Raw genomic sequence first — 21611 nt, 5'->3', positions numbered from 1 at the left:
TTGCGAATTCGATGGCAGATCGAGTAGATTAATTACGTTTCGTCGATTCGATTGATCCGTTGGACTTCGAGATCCACTGCTTGGCAAGGATCTCGCATAGAGAATGGAATCGAGTGACTGTGAAACTGAGAAATTAAGCCTTCCACCGGTCACTGGTACCGCCTCGTTACCTTTGACGAACGAAACCGCGGCCCAATTAGAACGACAATGCTAGTTCTCGAGTAACCGAGTAAGTCGCGGCAATGAAACGTTGCCTTTTCTCTTTTTCCCCGAGCTCGAGGAGGAAAAGACCTGCCCTCTAAGATCGCCCGCGGAAAGTGCGTGCACGTTGCCTACGACCTATATTCGCGGCGGGTCTCGCTGATTGTCACGAAGCAAGTGTGCAGACTAATCGCGAACTACGAGCGAAAAAGCGGACTGTGTTGAAAAGCGGGACAAGTATAATCACCGGATTTGGGACCGGTGGCGCGGAAAGGTATCGCGTTAATTGACTCGCGAACCTCGAGGAAACTGGCAAGAAGAAAGGTGTGCGCGATAGGTAGCAACGAGTCGGAGATTCATACGGACGGCGCGGGTCGTGGCGAGAATCTGCGTGCAAAATGTCCGGGTCAAAGCGGAAGTTGTGCCCGCGCAAGTTTCGCGAAGGATGAACACGAACCACTTCCTCTCTACTTTACCACGAGATACTGTCTTTTCGCTTCTCCTAAACGCTTTGATTGTACAGAAAAACGAGCTACATATAACTGTGAGAAACACGAAAACTGGCCTCGTAACTGTCCAACACTGAGAACCCACGCTATGCTGTCGTATGTGTTCAGTGTGCACTGCTGTTAATACGCTGTACTACCATGATACCGTGTTTACGGATGTGACAAATTCCACGAGCTCAGTTCACGTACCGTCCCTGTCAGCAGGCAAGCTCCACCCCCGAGATACGGTTTTGCCGAATTTTAACGAATTTACGTAACCGAAGGATCTTCCCTGCTGACACGTCGGACCAATGATCTTTGTCGTAACAACGTTCTTTCCCCTATCTAGGTGTCGCAACTGACCAAACTGCAAGTATACGCGTGTACCGTATACCGTGACTCCACCACAGTCGTACTCTTATCCTCCTGCCCTCTACTCGATAGTATTACGTGCCCGTGTTATATGTAACCACCTATTCTATGTATCTATATTCTATGCCATATCTCTATTTGTACTTTTCCAACTGCAGTGTGTGGTGATTGGTGACCTGTGCTGTACTTGTGTTTACAGGCCCGCAGCGCCAGTACAAGTAGCTTTAGAAGCCTGAGCCAGGTACATACCAAAATGACATAATCCACATATAGCTGAGAAATTAGTGATACTAGCTACTTTAGCTGGACATAGCTAGACACTTAGAATCTAGACACTATTTGCTCGTACGTAGATGCGTAGAGCACGCGCGTTTCTCGTGTTCCAGTTTTGGAAACCCGACGATCAGTCCGGTTTACGTTCTACCACGGTACGATTACGTTCATGATCGTCGAATGATTAGCGTCGAAAGCGAGACGTACAAACGGCCCGCGATCCTTGGCCCACGAATAATCGATTACGACCATAGACGACGAACGCTTTATCACGGGACAGTGCGAAACGGTAGGCTGGACTATGACACGGTTTAGAGATCGTTCTGTTCTGTTTGTGAGAAAACTGTCCAACGGTAGTACACGGTCGTTTATGATACTGTGCATGCTGCCGGTTCTGTTATCCCACACAGACGCAGGAGTGCCGAATGAAGCATGCCACCCACACGCACACCCTTTGTCTTTGTACGTGGTAATCCTCAACCAACACCGAACGCCAGTCAGTAGAACATGCATGTCTTTCTCCCGCCTGCCTCACCTTAGATCACTCGTCTACTCGTGCATCCCTTTCTTTCTTAATCTTTTTTTCTTTCGCTCACCTTCTTCTTCTTCTTCTTCTTCTTCTTCTTCTTCTCGACACTATTCGCGGGGATTCTCGCGCGAGGAGCAACGTAAGTATACGAGAAACCGTCCGACCGCGATACGACCGGCATTGCAAGTAGAATAGCAAGTTTTCCGTCGGACGCATTGCAACTTTGCAGACATCGCGTGGCAGATATGTTGGAAACGAACGACGAACCGAACGAATGATCGATGCAGCGAATCGAAGCGTATTGTTCGCGACACACGGTTATTTACACGACGTGTTAATCCCGCAAATGGACTCGTAACGTTCTCGCGAGTAAAAGCAAAAGCGAGTCGAAGATTCGATCGTTGCGATGCTGGTGCATAACTGCACGATTTTTTCCCCACTTTTGGAAAGGCCCGCGACACTGTTAAGCGGATCGAGCTTGACGAGGACAAAGGAACCCGAGACGCGAGGCTTTCGCGTTAGCCGGCGTGTTTCATTATTCGTTCCTTTCGACACGAATTCGCTCTCAGCTCGTAATTTATTCTTACCTCGACTTTCAGTCATCGTTTGGTCCGCCCGCAGCGTTTCTCTGCGGCTTTGCATATTAATCGCGTGAATCGCGGGCCGCGCCTCTTCGGGCTATTTAGACGGGAATCGTTTTATCTCGAAGCTACTGGACTGCAATGCGAGCAGCGGGGCGTGGTGCCACGGCTGCGCTTTTCGACGTGAATCGAATCTTCACGGGATACCTGGTGTCGGCTCTGTCTCGAAAGAAACGGGACACGTGGGCGTCGGGAATGAGAAATTTTGCATTTCCTTGGCTAGAACATAAGCAGGTGTTATCGACAAATCGCTTAGGGTAGAAGGAAAGCGTTCCGTCTGTGGCGTCATCGATATTTCCCGTTGCATTTCATGGTTCGTCCACGGCTGGCCGATCTATCGTTTCCGGGACGTCGGGGTAGCGAGCAATTCCCCTTTCGGCCGATAAAATATACGGGCACCGCGGTACCGTCGAACCGGAAACGTTTTCGCGAACGAAGAGACCCTTTTGGAAACAAACGGGCCGAAAAAGCCCGTCATCGTAGATTAAGAGAAGAAAATCGGGTGAATGGCATCTTAGGCCCTCGTTCGGAGCACCCTTCTGACAAGTAGTCGTCGAATATAAAAGCAATAAGAGCGGCGACAAGAGCCTTTGAATGTAGCTGGGAAGGCAGTAGGTTTCGGTTGAGGATGGTTCGGGTTGAGAACACGACGATCGATAGCTCGGCTGCACCCCCGTCGTTGCTGTTGTCGTGGCCGTTACTTAATTATTAATCGTATCCAGCCGTTTCTAACTCCTCCATCGTAAGTGCAGTGACACGTTCCAAGGTCACGATTCTCCATGTTTATTCGCTCCTTTCCCACCTCTCTTCGTCGTACAAGCCTTTACACTTACCATCGCCATTACCGCGCGCGTTCCTCGCGTTAGCCCCATTGAAAATTCGAATAACGATATTCCGGAGTATCCCGGAATGTCCGGCGACTCTGTCTCGTGGAATGCAGCCGGCGCAGTTCCGGCATTGCTCCACTTTCCCTCGTAATTTTCACAGGCGAACGTGCACCCGTGAGTTGGCACCTGTTCCGCGCAGAGCGAACCGTCTTTTCCCACAGGAATATATCGGATATTCGTCACTCTCGACGACACGCGTCAATCTATCGATACGATTTAATCGACTGCTATTCCTCTTCGCGCATCCACGACTGCACGTCCGTTTATAACCGTGCCTACAAAAATTTCCGACTGCCTTTCGCCTCGGACGGGTACGTCGGTCGACGAGCAGCAGCGACGTGGAAAACTCGTATAAAACGTCGAGAATAGAAACGTAACAACATTGCGGGTATACGAACGGACACAATCCAGGTCGCAATTATCGTAATTGCTCTTCGGGGCTATACCTTTCCTTTTGTTTCTCCGAGTAACGAGTCTTAGCAGTCTTTCGCGACAAAACGCGCGTTTTAAACGATTTTCTCGCCAACTTTCAATGTTCCCGAGCAACTTCAACGGCTGTCGCTATTACGAGGCAACCTCGTAACAACTTACGCAGGGAACTCGACTTGGCCTATGTGTGTTCGACGACCTTCGTCGTGTCCATCGATGCGTCGTCGGGTCCTTTGAATCCTCCGTGCGTTTCTACGCGACCTACCAATCCTCCGGATCACCTACGGGGTATGGCTTTTCAAGGGCGGTTGCAGTCGGCCCCAATTATTGATCCTTCGAAAGCGGCTTCCGGGTCTCGCTCGCAAACACTCGGACAAAACTTGAGTGGGTGAAATGGCCGGGGCCAGACCTGGAACCGTGGAGTCCTGCCTGGAGAGAGGAGCGAGAGAGGCGAGTAAAAGGGAAGGAAGGAAGTCAAAGGGGCAAAAGCTGAAAGCGGAGCATGGCTGATGGGTGGCGATGGGTGTTTCTGGGCGTACTCGCCGGATCCTGAACTCCTCGTTCTTTCCCGTTCCCTTCAGCCAATCTTTCGGAGACAATTCCACCTTCCAGATTTTAAAATCGATCAGCATCTATTGCTTCGTCTACTTTCATCGGCCTGCCTCGACGTACGTTCCTAACCTCGGTAAATTACGTTAATTCCTTTGCAACCATCAACCAAACCCGACGATGCACGACGCAGGCTTGCAGCGTCCTGCAAAGGTCGATCCGCCATCGCGACGAATTTGCAGCCGACAAAAGCAAAGGTTCCAGCTACGTATGGTCGTTCTACCGACAGGTAGACGCGTACACGTTGTCTATAACCCCGATAAACCGGCTGATATATGCACACAGCGGAGCTATAAAGTATAGAGACCTCGAACCTTGCCGCGAGTCGATGCCCGAGTTGATCGAATAAGTGGCCTTCACGGAATTCTAACGCGAGCCTCCTGCACGCTCAGCGATTTGCTCGCCGGAGATCCTTGATTAATATCCCATACAAGTTGGCCGCTTTCGAGGAGACAGGAAATTATTAGGCGCGTGGAACGCGAGCGAAGCTCGCGAAATACCATTCGTTATCGCGAAAAAATATCCGTTCCAACGACACTGCTCGGCTTCCTGCTACGGTCGAGGATACGAACGAGCTTGCAGAGATTGCCGCGCGAATAATGGCCGTTCGCCGATTTCTCCCTGGTAGTCATAACTTACTTCGATCATCGTATCCCGTTGCATATCGAACGAGTCGATCAGCGTGTCTGGTCGTTAATCTTCGATCGGAGCGCGGAATAAAAATGGTCCTCTGGTACGATCAGCAAAGGCAACGTTTAATCGAGTACTTAATGATTTCGGTACACCGTGAGCAAACAAACGTGCGGGAAGAATGATGTCGGGCGAAGTCTCGTCGATCCCTCGTTCGCTTCTGACCCAAGTGAATAACGTGTACCCGGCTTTCTCCCGTGGAATTTCAATTTCGAGAGAGAGAGAGAGAGAGAGAGCCGCTGTCTGTCCACGATTAATGGGAGTATCGTAGGAAGAAAATACTGGCGTTCTTTTCACGCGAGACGGCGAATCCGCGGTCAGCTTAATCGCCAGTCATCATCTCCATGAATTCTGCAAGAGAGAAATTAACGAGGTTAATCAGACGCGTTCGTCCCTCTATGAACTTTATATCCAAAGAGGCAGAGGTTCGTATCGTGAGACGAGCCACCGTGATCTTAAATGTTATTGCAAAGTACCGGTCCTTTTCATTTCTTCGCCGCGCCAGGAGAATGTTTCTCCTGGAAAGCAAGTAGGTCGTATCCTTGCCCCTTTATACCATCCTTGCTCTTCTTTCCGTTCTTTTTGAAAGAAGCTTTGGAAAGCCGGTATTAAGATGTTCGAGGTTTAATCAAGCCCTCGTACGAGGCACCGTAACGAGCTCTATAGATCCGAAAAGCCGAGGAAAAACCGAGGAAAGAAGATCGCGTTGCCGATGTCGCGACCATTCGCGCGAATTCTTGCCGATGACTTCTCGCTGCCCGAGGCATTTACGCGTAATTAAGAGGTTCCAGGGTTTACGTAGACAGAACGGAGCGAAACGAGGACGCTGATGGGACACGACGGGTTAAGGAAACGAGATGCTCACCGTCAAAGTCAACAGTGCCAGAGCCGTCGGTATCAATTTCAGCGATCATGCCGTCCATTTGATCGGGTGTTATCTGATCATCCAGAGCTGCGAGAATCTCTCGCAGAGAGCTCGTTGGAATGTATCCGTTTCCCTCCTTGTCGTAAAGCCTGAAAGCCTCTTTTAGCTCCTTCTGCAGGGCCTCGTCGTCCTCCTCTTGGAAGTGGCAGGCCACCCGATAGAACGAGTCGAAATTTAATTTGCCGTTGCCTGAAAGCCCGACAGTGCACGATTAAAAAACCTATCTACAGATACCGCCGTCTCTCCGTGGCAATTCATCGACAGTGTAAACAAGCACCCCAACCTCCTTTCCGTTTCCGTTTCGCGGTCGCTTTTTGTCGGCGGAAAAATATCCGAGACGATATACTTGGTAGCCTTCCAAGCGGTTCCGTTTACGCGAGCCCGGGAATAAATTTGAAATTTATATCGGCCATCGAAATATAATGCTCGTCGATCGGCCTAACCCGATCCCGAACTCGAATCCCGAACCCGGTTCATGCCCGACGTCGGAAAAATTAGATTCGAATGGGACCTGAGCGAGAGGGGTATCCCGGGTCGATACGCAGTGGACGTAACGGGCGATATCTGCATAATAACGCGTGCTGATAACGCTAGAGCGAGGGACACGATGTCAGCCGCGAGCATTGTCTCGATTTCGGATGCAATTTGGCGAGCTTACGGTATTTCCTGCTGCCTGGCTCGGTGTCACGGATCGTCGTCATGGTTAAGTGGCTCTCGTTCGAGCGTTGTAAAGGCGGACATGGTGGCTAGAGCAATTCGATCGCGGCTTTCTTGAGCAACGTTACTTGCTCGTATCGTGACGGCAACCGCGGACTGGGTAATTTCTGCCTGCACGAAATACGGTTAACCCGTTCGTGTAATCGTGTTCAGCTTGCAAACGTTTGTTTTTTTTATAAGAGTCGAAGCGTTGGCAATCGAGATTACAAACGTACGTAATTTAACCGGAGGTATCGGGACCCGAATAAAAATACCCGTCTTTTCCACGGATTAGTCAAAGACGTAACAGAGGCGCACCCCTTTGCCGCGAGTACTTGACCGAGTGCTTGGCCGAGTAACCGATACATTTGGATTAGCGAGCCTTTTTAATCTTCCTCTCGGATATGCACGCGTGGGTGAGGATCCTTTGAACGACGCAACGTCTAGAGTGTGATTTGTTCCAGCGGGGGCTCCGAGTCGATATACGTGTATGTACGCGGGTGGTGAAATACGAAAAAGTAGGCTGAAGGAAGAGACTGCCTCGACCCAATTCTTTTTTACCGTAAAAAGGAACCCACGACGAAACTCCACGCAAGATATCTCCGCGGAAATCCTGAAAGGGACCATTCTTCCTTTTGAGAAACTAGTCAAAGGAAATCTCGAGGTAGATATCAACGTATGATATCCGCCGTTTGAATAAGCCTGCCGATAAAAGGGGGGTGGCGAATCGTCGTTAACGTTTCGCTTTCGATTACTTTGCCTTCGTCGAGCTTAAATTGTCCATAGCGATCGGCTGGAAACGTGAGCGGGGAGGTAGAAGCTAGGGCTGGTATAGGTGGAGCTATTAAAATTGATTAGGAGGACTAAAATGCCGAGCTTCGTGATACGAATAATACCGAACCTCTCGGCTAGAAAAGCGTAGGAAAAGTTTGCGCGTTCGCGTCGTTCAGCTTTCGTTACCTTTGTAAAACGCGTGCTTCCCCGTGTTTCAGCCATTATATCATGAATTATTTGGCCCCGTTCGGTCGAACGGAGGCATCGATCCACGGAGCAGCGACGTCGGTCCAAAAATTGCTATAACACTCGCGAGAGGGGAATGGAAAACGGCAGATTGGTCCGAATGGACGCGCGTTTCGAGTCGCTCGCACCCCCGAAATCCGAATTTGCCATACCTTCTTCGTCCTCTTGCTTCAGTAAAACCTCCAACTCGTGATCGTCGAAAGTGTGCCCCAGGGTGTTGAGAATCGTTCTTACTTTTTCCTTCTCGATCCGGCCAGACTTTGTCGAATCGAACATGGAGAAGGCTCTCCTGAGCACTGTAAAATACAACGAATCTCCGCTCTTATCGCGTTTATCGTTTATTTTCCTGCTCGATGTGTCTCGAGAGCCGAAACGGATGACTTTGAGAATCGTTGGGCGCGGTTGGAAAAATTGTAGCCAGAACCTTGAGGAAAATTCGCGGAGGCGTCGTCACACCGGACTCGCGTATTTATTTACACGGTGTGCCAGCGGCGTGTATTAAAATAACGGGGCCAAGTCAATCAGCGGTTTATTTTGCGATACGGAGTCTCGGATTGCGCAACTCGTGCGCCGCGTAGAACCGTGACGCGTTCCGATGCTCCGTGGTGGAAGAACGGGAACGCGTGGGCAGTTGCGAAAAGAACGTAGGTAGAACGTTTTTAAGGAATTTCGCGTAAAAACGTGAATCACGATGGCCCGTTGTTCGGTCGTCGCCGCGATAAATCGATTCGATTTGGCAGAGCTTTCGTAATCCCGTCTGGTCCCACGTACAGGCGACAAATCTTAATGAGTAACCGTACCGTCTGAGGATCAGTCCTTTGAAGTTGCGACGCCTCGCAATAGCCGATGTAAAATGCAGATCAGCTGCGACCTAAATCTTAAACATTCTCGACCTTCTTTCCGACGAATAAACCATACTTGTTGACGCGTCCGGGGTTTAACTCGAGCGACAGCGTCGCAGTGTCTATTTGCGCGCGTGCAGAATTCCGCTCCGCTTCGTTTTCGCCAATTACCCACTCAGGTGGTCGGTCAACGCGGTTTTACTTACTTTTAACCTGTTCGTCATCCTGAAACAGAGAAGAAATAGAGTCTGGATATATTTGCGAAGCCTGTGTCGATAAAGCACGAGAGAAGCAGCACTCTTCGTTGGCCGGTATTCACTGTGGAAACGGCAGAGAGGAAATACGACGAGCAGCAACGGCGATAGAACGAATTTTGATAGAGTCTCGTTGAAATTTAATTCTCTGTCTGTCAATTACTTCCGATATGGAAAATCGATCAAAGAATCGCTGGCGTGGCGCCAAACTGCCCGATTTTCTGCCGTTTCGATACGGAATCCGCCAATTAATGCGTCTGCCTGCAACAACGTCGCACAATCGCCACTCGTTTCCACACTTGATTACAAAATAGACTAACCATCTTCGAAGGTGTGCGACAAACTGAACGCTTCTTCCGCACTAGTGGTTTATCCGCACTGAATATCTTTTATAAGCTCAGCTAGAACGCATGGAAGGGGAGGTGAAGAATTTCTCTCATCCCTTCCTGCGAACTATCGAAATTCACAGCTTCTCACAGCGCGGACAGACGACGCCAATTCTCGCTGCTATAATATTACGCTTCGCCGTGTAAACGGTTAACTAATGCGATCGAGAACGTTGCCTATCTCAAGGCCGTGTGTGCGTGCGGCGCGTGTGTACGCGTGTCGATTCATTCACCCTAAAATCTTCGACGTGTTCTGCCACTGCCCGCGAACAGACGCGTTCCACGCGCTCTTCTGGATCTGCCTTCGGGACGAATTACTTAAATCGGCTCGAAACCGAAGGCACACGGACAACGGGGTTATCAACGTCGAGACGTTCCGTTTCCAGAATTTACTAGGTGCAATAGAAAATGAAAGATGCGATCTATTACGCAAGCAGAGCATTATTTAAATTTACAGTTATACGATTGCTCTCTATACGGTTGGGAAGGCCTGCCAAAAAGTTTGAGGGAAAAGCAATAAAATTTTCGTACACCGCAAACGCGGTTGTAGGAGGCGGTGGAGAACATAGCGGCAGCAGCAGCGGAAAGAAGTGGGGATGCTGCTATTTCAAAACATTCCAGACTATGATACTACTGCTTTCCATTCAACCACCACATCGTTTCACGCGATATATCGTCGATTCTTTTTACCGGTTACTAAGAAATTTAATATCCCCCGAAATTCGCGAATTCGTGGAATTATTCTTCGAAAGAATTGCCCGGTTCTCGCTGTTCGCGCGATCGCGCGGAAACGGCCAGGCTTATAAACAAAAGCTGTATCCAACTGTACGTCGAACTATCTTCGCGGGATAATTACAATTCCCCTTTATATCCTCCGTTGAATTCGTCTACTACTATTTATTTTGATTCTTCCCTCGCGGAACAACTGCTCGCGCCGAGGATTGCGTAACGGTGTAACCTGACGCATGGCGAAGCGGCGGAAAGCTTTATTATTACGCGGCAACGATGGTAAACGACAGCAAAGTGCAGTTCTTATTGCGTTTTTTCAGCCCGCGTGTACCGGTGATATAGTGCTTTTCGTAAGAACGCGGTAGACGGCAAACGCTATAATTATCTTGTCAGTCCCACCCACGCGAGGCATGCCATCTCTCCACTGAATTATTATTTGAATAAACTCGCGATATTTTTAGAATGTCCAATACCAATTGAGTCATTCTATATTTATACCGCAGTCTACCTTACCGAGTAATTGGGCAGTCGGTCGACGAACTTGTTTATCCTCTCGTGTCGTTTAGTAGTTCTCACTCCGAGTCGCTCGTAATCTTTTATCCTCCTTCCCATCGGCTTTGATTTTTAAACAGCCACTTTGCACGATCGAGTTCCTTCTTCCGATTGCCGCTATCGTTCGCTCTTCCTCGTGACCTCGATCGAGGATCGCGTTATAGCTCGATCGGCAGTTCCTATGTATCGGCTGACTCGATTTATTCCCTCCCGGCGGGCATCCGCGCCATCGGAATCCGACTCGGTTCCAGAGATTCGAATCTGGTCGATTGTCCGTCACAGAGACGAAAGGGGTAGTTTGCACACTCCTCTCGTCCGTTTATTCCGCGATAACGATGATATTCGATTTACAGATTCGGCCCGCTTTCCATTGATCGCCTCCGCGATTGATCGCTTCCAGGGATCGCTCCCAGGGATCGCTTTCCCCGAAGGTTTTCAAACCAAATTGCACCATCGACGATCGTTTCTGTCTCTCTGTTTACCTTTTCCTCCTCGTTCCGATTAGTTATATAGGCAATCGTTATTCGGAGAAAGGGGGATTAAAAGTAGAAAAAGAGTATCGGGAGGAAGAGCTTTATCGGGCGAGTGGTGATCGAAGGAATAAAGGGAAACGCGTCGGATAATTAATTTCCGCGGGAAAGAGAGGCAAGAAACGAAAGCGAGACTCGGTCACACCGACGACTGAAATCTCGGAAATTAACCATGAATTATTCTATAGCGCGTGATTAGCAGTGAGCCGCGGACAATGGCGTCAGATGCATCCCGACCTCGAATGTTGACTCAACGTTTCCTCAGATTCTTCACGCGTAATTAAAGGTATTGTTCGTCCTGTGACCTTAGATCTTTATCTCTCCGAGGAAAAACGAATTTTTATTCGGATCAGCGAGAAAGGTAGGCGCCTCATTTTTCCCAGAGCTCGTTTCTCGTTAGCGGACGTCCGTATTTTCCCCGCCGTGCGACTGCTCCTGAACCAACGTATCGGAAAACCTTTGCCCGATTAAAACATTTCGCGACCGAGACACAGATTCGTTCCCAGATGCAATGACTAATTGCGGAATATGAACAGAAGGCTGGAATAATTACGAACCAAGGTTTGTCCTGTCCCGTGGATTCGAAAGGCACTTTGTATAGTTCAACTTGGATGCATACGCAAGTCGCATCGATTGCGGTCTCGCGACAGATTCTCTGTCTGAGAATGAGAGAAGATTTTTCTCTCGACGAATTAAAATTCGGACGATCGGTCAGTCTGCGTAAGTTCGTACGAACAGATGGAAAATGTAGATAGAGAGGTACAGACTGCATAGGATATAACTCCGTAAACGGGACGAAAGAGATCCATAAACGATGATGGCCCAGTTTCGCTTTGGGCCATGATAGCAAAGTGCGATCGGTAAACAACGTTATTTTGCAATTCCTGATGCTCACTTTGTCCGCATTCCGGCTGTGCTCGTAAATCCACGCGAACTTTTCCCCAGAGCGAACGCTATCGCTAACGACCGTCTTCGATAACGTCCCTCGAGTCGATGCTCTCTCGAATTCTGATGCTTCTGGCTGTATCGTCTGTTCCGACAAAAGATTAACCATCGTGGGATTGCCGTGAAACTGCTTTGCACTCGTTGCAGTCCAGTCGAAGCTCGATTCCGGGATCGTTTCGCGATTATTCCGCACCGTTGACGAGGAAAAAGAGAAGAAAAGAAACGTTCCAACGCGACCTCACTGACCACCGATTTAATTCGCGCCTGGTACGATAATCCAACGATTCGAACGATGCCGCGTTTCGATTAACCTCGAAATAATAATTGCACCGATTTGTTGACGGAACGAGCAAAGCGCGATACAAGTATCTCCGAGTGTCGGTTATCGATCGTGAAAAATCTAACGAGGATATTTTATTTCCGATAACAGGCTCGCAACAAACCAGCAGATGGAGTCGGCCATGTGAACCAAAAGGGCTCGACGGGTCAAAAAGCTCCGCTGGCAACCGGGCAAAAGGTGGCGCCTGGTGCAAAAGTTGCGGCGAAACCGACACAGAAACCCACTGCTCAGAAGGGACAGGTTAAGGTTACGCCTAAAGCAGCTTCCGTGAAGACTGGCAAGAACAAAAAGAAGGGCCAGAGGCAGCAGTACGACCTCATCGTCACTATCAATTTGGTGAGTAAGAACAACTGTCGACATTGTCAAGCGTCCACTGAGTCGCAGTAGAAACTGACGGCCGTGGTCAGACACGCCGCGCTTTACTCCAATACCGACTAGCCAGCGAGTAGTGGAAACGAATAGCGACTACCAAACGCGTCTGATCTGGATCTTTCGTCACCATTAGATGGTAGCACGGGTCTTGTCGTTAGGATACCTATGTCTTTATCGCGTTATCGTGTCTCGTATATTAATCTTCGTTTATTTATAAACGAATATAAATGAAAAGAATCACGGGTGATTTAACCTCCGCGTATGTCGTAAGCAAAAGGTTAATTCACTGACGCAAGAGCTACGAATAGGACGATCGAATAGAACGCAGAACGAGTATTCCATTATCTAAATTACCATCCTGTATCGATGCTTCTCAAATGTGTGACACCGGTATTTCTTTTTTCTTCCTTTCCTTATTTTTTTTTTTTTTTTTTTTTAACCAAGGTAGATACGAAACTCTCTCAAAAATATTCCTTGCGGTTGAGTTTCACACAACGAAGAGGCTCGGAGTGTGGGTGATTTTTCGTCGCGACGCTCCAAGAATAGTCTCAGACACTTTTACCTTCTCCCTGGAGAAATCGTATTCTCTCGAAGGAAAACAAACGCGAGTCTAACGAGTGTTGTCAATCGCGTTAAATATTATCGTTATCTCTCTCGAGCGACATGCCTGTAGTTCAAGCAACTTTACCCAACCGAGTTATGCAAGCAAAGGATCGTTCAAAGTTAGACTCTTTTGAATATATTGCCACGATGCTCATAATTGCAGTCGTTGTCCGCTTAAATCATGCGCGACGTGGTTGATTCAGAACATCGGCCAGTCAGGCTATTGGCAACGGACGTTGCGACAATCTTTCCCAAGGTGATGCTTACTCGAACAGTCTCGGCCAGGTGCAACGTGATCCCGCGTACAAAGCATTCGCATTCACGACCTAGGACGGGACCCGAGTTTTCCCCCTTTTTCGACGCTCGTCGTATTTTCGCCGATGCACGCCGTTTGGCAAAGTGACCCACCAACGCGAGCAAGTAGCCATTAAAGAAACAGAATGAACGAGCGAGGAGGACGAAGAGCGAAGTAAATAAAGAGAAGACTGCCAGCCAATCGTTGGGGACTACTGACAAGTTAAAAACAGCCGAAGGTTGTCCAAAAGCTCGCACCCGCTTTATCCTAACGCGAATAATACGACCGTAGAAAGTCACGAGTATCGGTTTCGGCGTTCATCGAGACAGACCGCTGATCAGGGTGGGGTCTTTGACTCGCCGCGGTTGATTTACGAACCGGAAGATGATTTATCGCGAGTGCGGCTTGGAAAGTGGGTGACAGTGAGAATTCGCGCTTGCACAGGCTGCACGTGACACGAGATTTTCGCATGATCGGGAGGGGAGAATCAGAATGAACTCGGGACGAGACGAAAGATCCACCGCCACCGACAAGCGGTGACGTTGCCGCTAGCTAGTCCATAAATATTATTTGTGTTCCGTCGCGTAGTCGCGCTAGTTCGATTGACGCGTGGCAGACTGTTCGCGCGAGAGGCGGAAATTTATTCGGACGGGGAGAAAAGCTCGAGCGAGGTTGGAATTAAAAGGCTTAGGCGAAATTAGAGAGAAGCGCGTCGTCGTCGCGACTCCGAAGAGGAGGAACACGGCTCGCGGGCTAGCTCGGTTCCCGGAGACGAACGTAAATTTAAGAGGTGCTTCGTACCGAGTCAGGTGCGGTCGTTGTTAATCGGTAAAATTAGTGGACGTAACGTTGCCCGACATGGCGGACACGGAGAAGAAATACACCACGGCCTATGGGAAGTTGCGAAGACTGACGAGCACCATAGACGGTCAAATCCGACAGATAAGCGTAAGTAACGCGATTCGCGTTGTCGCGATCTCGTCGACACCTTTTATCCTTTAGTTTCTTCCGTCGTTTCTAATTCGCGTTTAGCGATCGCGATATCAGCCGCGTAGTTGGATCTCGCGGCACGGTGTTCAAAGGGATCGGGTAAATATATAAATGTGGCGTCGACACGTACACTCGTAAAATCCGACTGACTTTTCGCGAGTTTACGCGAGCTGCTCTCGGAACTGCTGGAAAAGGACGTGACCCAGTTGAATACCGACTCTATCTACTTCCGAAGAGCTGCGAAGCATCGGAACAAGAGCCTTCGGCTAAGACAGGTCCGCTCGACAGATTCCTGTCTCGTTCCCACACCGCTTACGATTACACCTAGGGATATTCATAGACGTAATCCGTGAAAGTCAATTCGAAGCGACATTCCCGAAGTTTCCGGAATACCGAACTGACGACTTGTTCGTGCTGCAGTTTCCGACAGAAACTGACAGAGGACCGTGTGCAGCGACGCGAATAACGAAAGAGAACGCAGTGTCGATTTTACGTTATTTCACGACACTTAGAGTCCATATACGCGAGGTACTTGAAATACAACAAACGTTTATTTCGGTGGAAATTGCAACATCGTGGAATGCGCCTGTAGCTTATAGATCACTCGATACCTGACTCACGACCGAGCTTAACTAACCCGCACTGCTTATGGTGAGCTTCATTAGTGCTCGGTTCTAGGAAACTATTTCTAAGACGACCGTAGCAACCACAGCGTCGGGGGATTGGTTGCTCGGAGCACGTCGTTAAGCGATTATATTCAGCACGTAGCAATTGCGTCGAAAATTTTCATCTTCTCCACCATCCTGTCCTTTCTCCAACGAAACAACCGTCTCTTTCTCGGCTTCGTTCATCCGACGCATTCTCGCGCGACCCGATTACGTCTCATCGAATTGCCCGGATCGCCACACCTGATTATTAATAATCATGGTCGGAGACCTCTTCCTCGTGTTCCCATCGATGAAAGAAGCCGTGGATAAGCTTATCAGGCAATTGGCCAAAAGCTCGCCCAAAATGACGTACGCGTCGCTCCGTTGCGAGTCCGTCGATTGACGGATCGACGAGATCGGTATCTTCGGCGGTCCATTTTCCACGTGAATTTTAGCAACCTCGTTTCCTTCTTTCACTGCGGCATTTTATCCCCCAACGTGGACGTAAAGTGGAACGGTAACGCGATGATTCGAAGAAAATACGCAGCCAAAGAGGTATTCCTCTCGATGCTATTCGATTCAGCGGATAATCGTGCCTGTCAAAACGTATTTGGGGCATAAATAGTCTTACATTGGCAAAGTCCTTGGTACGAGAACAACCGTGCAAATGCCGATAGCGGTTCGCAGAATCGCTGATAAGTCAATGTTTCTGTAATCGCGTTAGCGGCATATGTTCCCGAATCCCTTGTCTATTAATGCTGATTTAACAATGTCGAGTACAGGCGCGTGTAGAAGGCGGATAAGCCGGAGCGGTATTAGCGCAGGTCAAGCTATTTGCAAGTTAGGACAGGGCCGTTAATTGCGCGAATTATGCGTCTCCCTGTCTAGCGCGTCTCTAACCGATCAAGTACACGATGAAAAGCAGCAGAACGAATTACGCTGATTTACTCGGCCAGCCTCGTCGGGACGGTCCACGTTCCTTGAATAATTTCGCAGTCGGAATTTCGGTTTAATCGTGATTTCCACGAGTCAAACGGCATTCGGTAATTCGCGTTTATCACGCACACCGGGTCGGGAAAGAATTAATCAGCCGATACGGCAATTACCGCGGAGAAAGTTATCCACCGTTAATTTGATCAAATTAATGAAATTTCGAGCGGAATTGGCAGCATTCTGCAAACAGGCTGCAGCGCGCGCTGCCGACAGCCACTGGTGCATGTTAAGTTTTGATGGGACATTACCGTGACGTTTAGAACGGGTTAACGATTCAATTAACATTGCTCGCTAACGTTGCTAAATTATAAAGCACTCTGACTACCCTCTAATCTTACTTACTCTGCGTCTTGTTTTCTTTTCAGTCTGAATATGGACTCACGGAGGATCAAGTGGCCGGTAAGTGGTAATAAAAAATGAAATTTTCCGTTTACCCCTGCCCACTTTCCGCATGGTAAAATCATTCGAACGCTTCGTTCCTTCGAATCGCGGATCGAAACGGAAACGCGTGGAATATTCATCGTTCGCTCAGCGTCGTGCTTCCAAAACATTTCGGCTAAATAACTCGAGTGACCGTGAACAGACGTGGACGCGTGGGCCACGAATTTTTCGCGTTCTCACCGATGAGCAAACGGGCTAAACACACGTATAATAGCTCGGTCACGGTACTCGCAAATTAGAACCGTTGACGATTTTCCCACTCGAAACGTCGGAAGCTCTGCTTCCCTTTGCGCGAATCTATCGTGCGGTTCTGTCCTGCTACCGCGATTAATTAATCCGTGCCACGGTGTGTTCGATGCGTGCTCGTTGAAGCCACGAAAAGATGAACTAATTTGTGAAAGTAGCTTTACGTAAGTATATATCATGTCACTCTCGCTGGTACGTGTTGCATAAAACATGGTTTCGGCCTCACGTGACCGCGATCATTGGCCTTGTGGTTGATTCCTCGGCGAGTAGGAGCTTTTAAAACGTCGCGGCGTATAAGTTTTTGCGATGGCACGCGAGCCAGAGATCACCGATTGCAACGTCGGGAAAACGACTGAAAGAGAAATTGCCCACTCGTTTATGCGCATTAATGCATCGTCTGGTGTTTACGTGGTGATAAACGCAAGGTGAATGCAGGCCGATCTATGCGGCAAACGATAAGATCAAACAGCGACCACGACGTCTAGGAACACGTATTTCCCGGCCGAACCACCTATCGCCCATTCCAACTATAATCTGCCGGACTTTTATGAATCGCTAGATTTGTTTCCTCGCGTGATTTATCGCGCCGCTAACGGAGCAATTGCTTGCTCTGTAATTAAACGGCGAACCGACGTTTACCGACTCCATTCTCCCGAACCGAATTCCATCGGCACGTCAAACGCAACGACTCTTGCAACGGCTCCTTTCTTTTCGCTCTCCTCTATTTTTCTAGCCTATCCCCTGACCCCTTCGCTCGTAGAAATCCAACGCGCAGATTTTCCGCGCAGAGAAGAAAAATCAGACGAATACGTTGCTCCCTTTCATTTCCATGTCCTTCGTGATTCCTGATTGTTCAACGTTCGGTTGAAAAATGCGAATGTTCGATACGCCGTTGTTATTCCGAGGTGGAAAGGCTGTATATGCAACCAGATACAAACACTCTTTTGATGAATGAATGCACGAAAGAAAGGGGACAGTAAATAGAGGAAAAGACTGGAATAAAAGGTAGACGCGCAACAATAGCAATGGATGTATTGTTTGGTTGGCTGTGCCGATGAATCAAACAAGACTACTTTAATGAACGCACGGTCTCGTAAACTATTCAGAATCCTCTTGTCGTGCACGGATTTTTAGCACACGGTGCTGGTCGGACGTAGAGGAAATTTATAACGGCGCATCTCTCGCGAGTTCGTCGTGGCTGGCTACTTGCCCGATGCTCGCGCGATCTCGGCTAGTTTTGCACGACTTGTAACGCGTGACCGAACATGCACACGTATATACACGCATAGCTACTCGTGATTAATAGACATCTAAATTCGCGAATTCTCAACAATGCGACGCCGGGCAAAAGCGTTTGTTGTATATCGTTTTATTGCCAAATCTCTGCCCAACTTTTTTCCCCCCGCTTAGTTTTTATTTACGGCTCGGTTGGAGGATCCCTGGAATTTCCGCCGAAATCACCGCATCGAAAACAGAGGGAGAAATTATTTTCGTGTTTCCGAACTCGATCCGGATGCATTCCAATCTCGAAAGTGCTGCAGAAAAACCGCACCGAAAGCGTATGGTGCTCGGTTCGTTTCGATCAGTTGCAATTTATTAAGGGAAAATGCAACGCGTCGAGCTTGACATTTGATCCCTCGGTAACGATCGTAGTTTAAGCTCAGCGAATGAAAATGATCGAGATCTTGACGTCGTGACCTAACGATTGACGGATCAACGATCAGCTAACGAGTAATTTATCGCTTCAGAATTCAAGGAGGCGTTTATGCTGTTTGACAAGGACGAGGATGGCACCATCACGATGGCAGAGCTCGGCGTGGTCATGCGATCGTTGGGACAGAGGCCGTCTGGTAAGTGAATGTTTAAATCGCTCGAAAAATGCGAATATTTGGAACAATGTCTGCCGCGTGTCGTCCACGTGTACCAAGGTAGATACGATCTGGCTAGAAGCCACGAGCTGACGAAAAGCTACCCACGTGCGGCCAAAAGATATAACGGTAATCTAAACCGCCAACTCAACCACCGTATTGTCTATTACCTATTAGCGCAAGAAGCACGTTCATGAAATTCTATACCAATTTTACGAGGCTGCTTCGCCTGGACGTTACGAGCTAGAACGTATGTACACGCCGCGAGCAATACGTTTTTATCCCTTTTAACCTTTCAAATATTTAAAACGGTTCTAATTGTCGCGATGAAACGATTCGAGTGGTGCTTAACGCTCGTGAAAATTTCAACGGAGTAAACGGTGACGTGGTTCTTAAACGTTTCTCGATTGTACGAGGGCAAAGAGACGGCATCAAAAGTTTCGAGCGGAACGCAAACTTTACGAAAGCGCTTCTCGCCAAATTAATATCCCAAGTGACAATTCGAAGATTTTCTAACATGACGAGAGTTAAACGATAGCAGTGCCGAAAACTAGGTTGCGACAAGAGCTTAGGGAAAATTACCATTCGGCCGATTCTAAGCTGCAAACTCTGATGGCTAGGCGCACGTGCAGACGCGCAAATTAACTGCGCGTCTAGATCTTCTGTCTCCTCGCTCCTCCACGGATCTACAAGGGAAATTAAATGTCTTGCATGAAACGACCACGAATGTACGTGTATTACATGCGGCGGCTAGAACGGGGGACACGGTTTAAACGACCATCTTTAATTCGCTCAACCGGATTATTCTTTCGCGCCAGGCGAATCCACGAATCTCATATCTTGCTAATTTCCCATTTTAGAAACGGAACTACGGGATATGGTGAACGAGGTGGATCAAGATGGCAACGGTACCATCGAGTTCAACGAATTCCTGCAAATGATGTCGAAGAAGATGAAGGGTGCGGATGGAGAGGACGAATTGCGCGAAGCATTCAGGTATCTCGAAATTCCGAAAGACAGTCTTCCTGCAGATGCAAAGGTGTAAGCATTAAAAATGGAATCGTTTGTCTGCCGTCAGAGTATTCGACAAGAATAAAGACGGCCTGATCTCGTCGACGGAACTGCGACACGTGATGATGAATCTCGGAGAGAAATTATCGGAGGAAGAAGTGGACGACATGATCAGGGAGGCGGATTTAGACGGCGACGGAATGGTGGATTATGAAGGTAATTTTTTATTCCAAGGTTACCTCATTAAGCATTACCATAATAAGCGCGACATTTAAAAAATTATCGATGGTGATATCTGCTAGTTCGAGATCACGGTAAATAGCTGTAGAACCGATGTAGCTATTGATAACGCTGTTCAACGCGAATGCGTAATCGAAATTGCTCCTCCAGCTTCAGTTTTCGAAAATTGTGAGTTTTTCGTTAAAACGCACGATTTTTGGATAAAATGAAGTATTACGTAAAAAGTGACAACATTAGCAGGTTCATTCTTATCTTTAAACTTAAGTTAGAGTATCCCGAGATTGTCAATGTGCATAATTATAATTATTTGTGTTTCTGAAGAATTATAAGCCGTCGTCAAAGTTCAAAAATAAGACACCGAGTACTTTCCACGCACCCTCTGCGTTTCTATAAAAAGTTCTTTATTCGGCACGAATTTCCTGTACAGTATCGTATTGTATAGGCTTTTCTGGAGAAAAAACCATGGAACAGAATTGTTGAAACAGTTTTCAATTCCATTAGGTGGATAAAATATTTGTCAGATACGCGTATATGGGGTTTTACCGCTAAGCAACCATTACTCGTTTCTCTAGCCTCGACAGTGCCGTAGCTATCCGTAACCGAGTTCAAAGGGACCTTTGAAAATTTACAAGATATGGAAATGTCTTAAACTTTGTGCGTAGCTCTTAGCTTGGTAACGTTTTTGACCTTTGAAAATTTACAAGATATGGAAATGTCTTAAACTTTGTGCGTAGCTCTTAGCTTGGTATCATTTTCAAAAGATTTGTCTTTGAAAAACGATACCAATTACCAGGTCTCACCACGTGGAGGTGGCTACGCATCGAGGCCCGGACATACGCCCTAATGGCGCAACCTACTGGTGCTATCCGTATCAAAGGTAGCCTAATCTAACTTGGGGCGAATTAAGTTAAAATGACTCTACTGACACTATCATATTTCGTGCATACAAAGGGGATTTCGATTCGGTATACTAAAATTGTCGCGACACTAAGATATATCATTTCTCATAAAAATAAGAAATCAAATATAAAAGACGCGAGCAAGTGAAAATTCGCGACGCGCACGAACGAGTTCGCGATTATTCGAAAGACCGACTAGCCTACGCAACGTACTCCCGTGCACAAGCCAACTCCGCGCCTCAGCACCCTCCCGATCGGGCCTTGCCCACCCTGCCACCGCCGACCTCGCCATGGCTTACTCGATGATCTAAGGCAGCTAACGAACAAGTGAAACACCCAGAGGCAATCCGAGGGTCCTACGCGAGGCCTAACAGACGGAATCACGCGCATGCTCCGTACCCCGGCTCTATGCAAACATAACCACATAGCCACCAAGTGCTAGAGGGGCAGGCAGGCACGCTCTTGCAATGATTCCGACTGCAGGGCCCATCCCCCGGTCGTGTGCACGGATTGGCACCCAGGACGACTAAGGTCGACGGACCCCCGTATTACTCCAGATGCCTCACCAACCCGAGAGCCACCAGAGATCCCGATGCATGACGAGATTGACAGTGGCAGAAATGAGTGTCGGAGACGAGTCGTGAGAATGACTTACGAGGCGTGGAGTT

At 48.3% G+C, this 21611-nt stretch overlaps 2 protein-coding genes across 3 annotated transcripts in view; one reads left to right on the top strand and one right to left on the bottom strand.

Moving 5' to 3' along the window:
- The window catches only part of LOC108555548 (neo-calmodulin), a 32516-nt gene that overhangs the window by 6233 nt on the left and 4672 nt on the right, over positions 1-21611 (top strand). The window contains exons 2-7 of one of the 2 annotated variants that reach the window (XM_017911259.1): positions 1261-1302; positions 12429-12674; positions 16604-16637; positions 18674-18775; positions 19654-19789; positions 19872-20020. In XM_017911259.1, the coding sequence (XP_017766748.1) occupies positions 1261-1302; positions 12429-12674; positions 16604-16637; positions 18674-18775; positions 19654-19789; positions 19872-20020 (709 nt within the window). Of the gene's footprint in view, positions 1-1260; positions 1303-12428; positions 12675-13551; positions 14557-16603; positions 16638-18673; positions 18776-19653; positions 19790-19871; positions 20021-21611 lie in introns of those variants that run through there. The other variant, XM_017911258.1, reaches the window with a different exon arrangement.
- TpnCIIb (troponin C type IIb) lies at positions 4759-9217 on the bottom strand. Its single transcript, XM_017911260.1, has 5 exons — positions 9177-9217; positions 8809-8827; positions 7913-8056; positions 5985-6233; positions 4759-5470 (listed from the first exon to the last, which is right to left on the bottom strand). Exons 1-5 carry the CDS (start codon positions 9177-9179, stop codon positions 5442-5444), a joined length of 444 nt encoding a protein of 147 aa, XP_017766749.1. The 5' UTR covers positions 9180-9217; the 3' UTR covers positions 4759-5441.

Source organism: Eufriesea mexicana, unplaced genomic scaffold (assembly GCF_001483705.2).
Source record: "Eufriesea mexicana isolate 0111107269 unplaced genomic scaffold, ASM148370v2 scaffold124, whole genome shotgun sequence".
NCBI lineage: Eukaryota > Metazoa > Arthropoda > Insecta > Hymenoptera > Apidae > Eufriesea > Eufriesea mexicana.
The sequence above is the reverse complement of the archived record's forward strand: the minus strand, read 5'-3'. Positions and strand labels throughout refer to the sequence as shown.

Bases quoted from the DNA above. Each gene is read 5' to 3' on its own strand.
- TpnCIIb (XM_017911260.1), bottom strand. The intron at 6,234-7,912 runs GTATGGCAAATT...TCGGGCTTTCAG, and splicing joins GAAGCAAGAGGACGAAGAAG to GCAACGGCAAATTAAATTTC. The intron at 5,471-5,984 runs GTGAGCATCTCG...TCTCTCTTGCAG, and splicing joins TGGCACTGTTGACTTTGACG to AATTCATGGAGATGATGACT.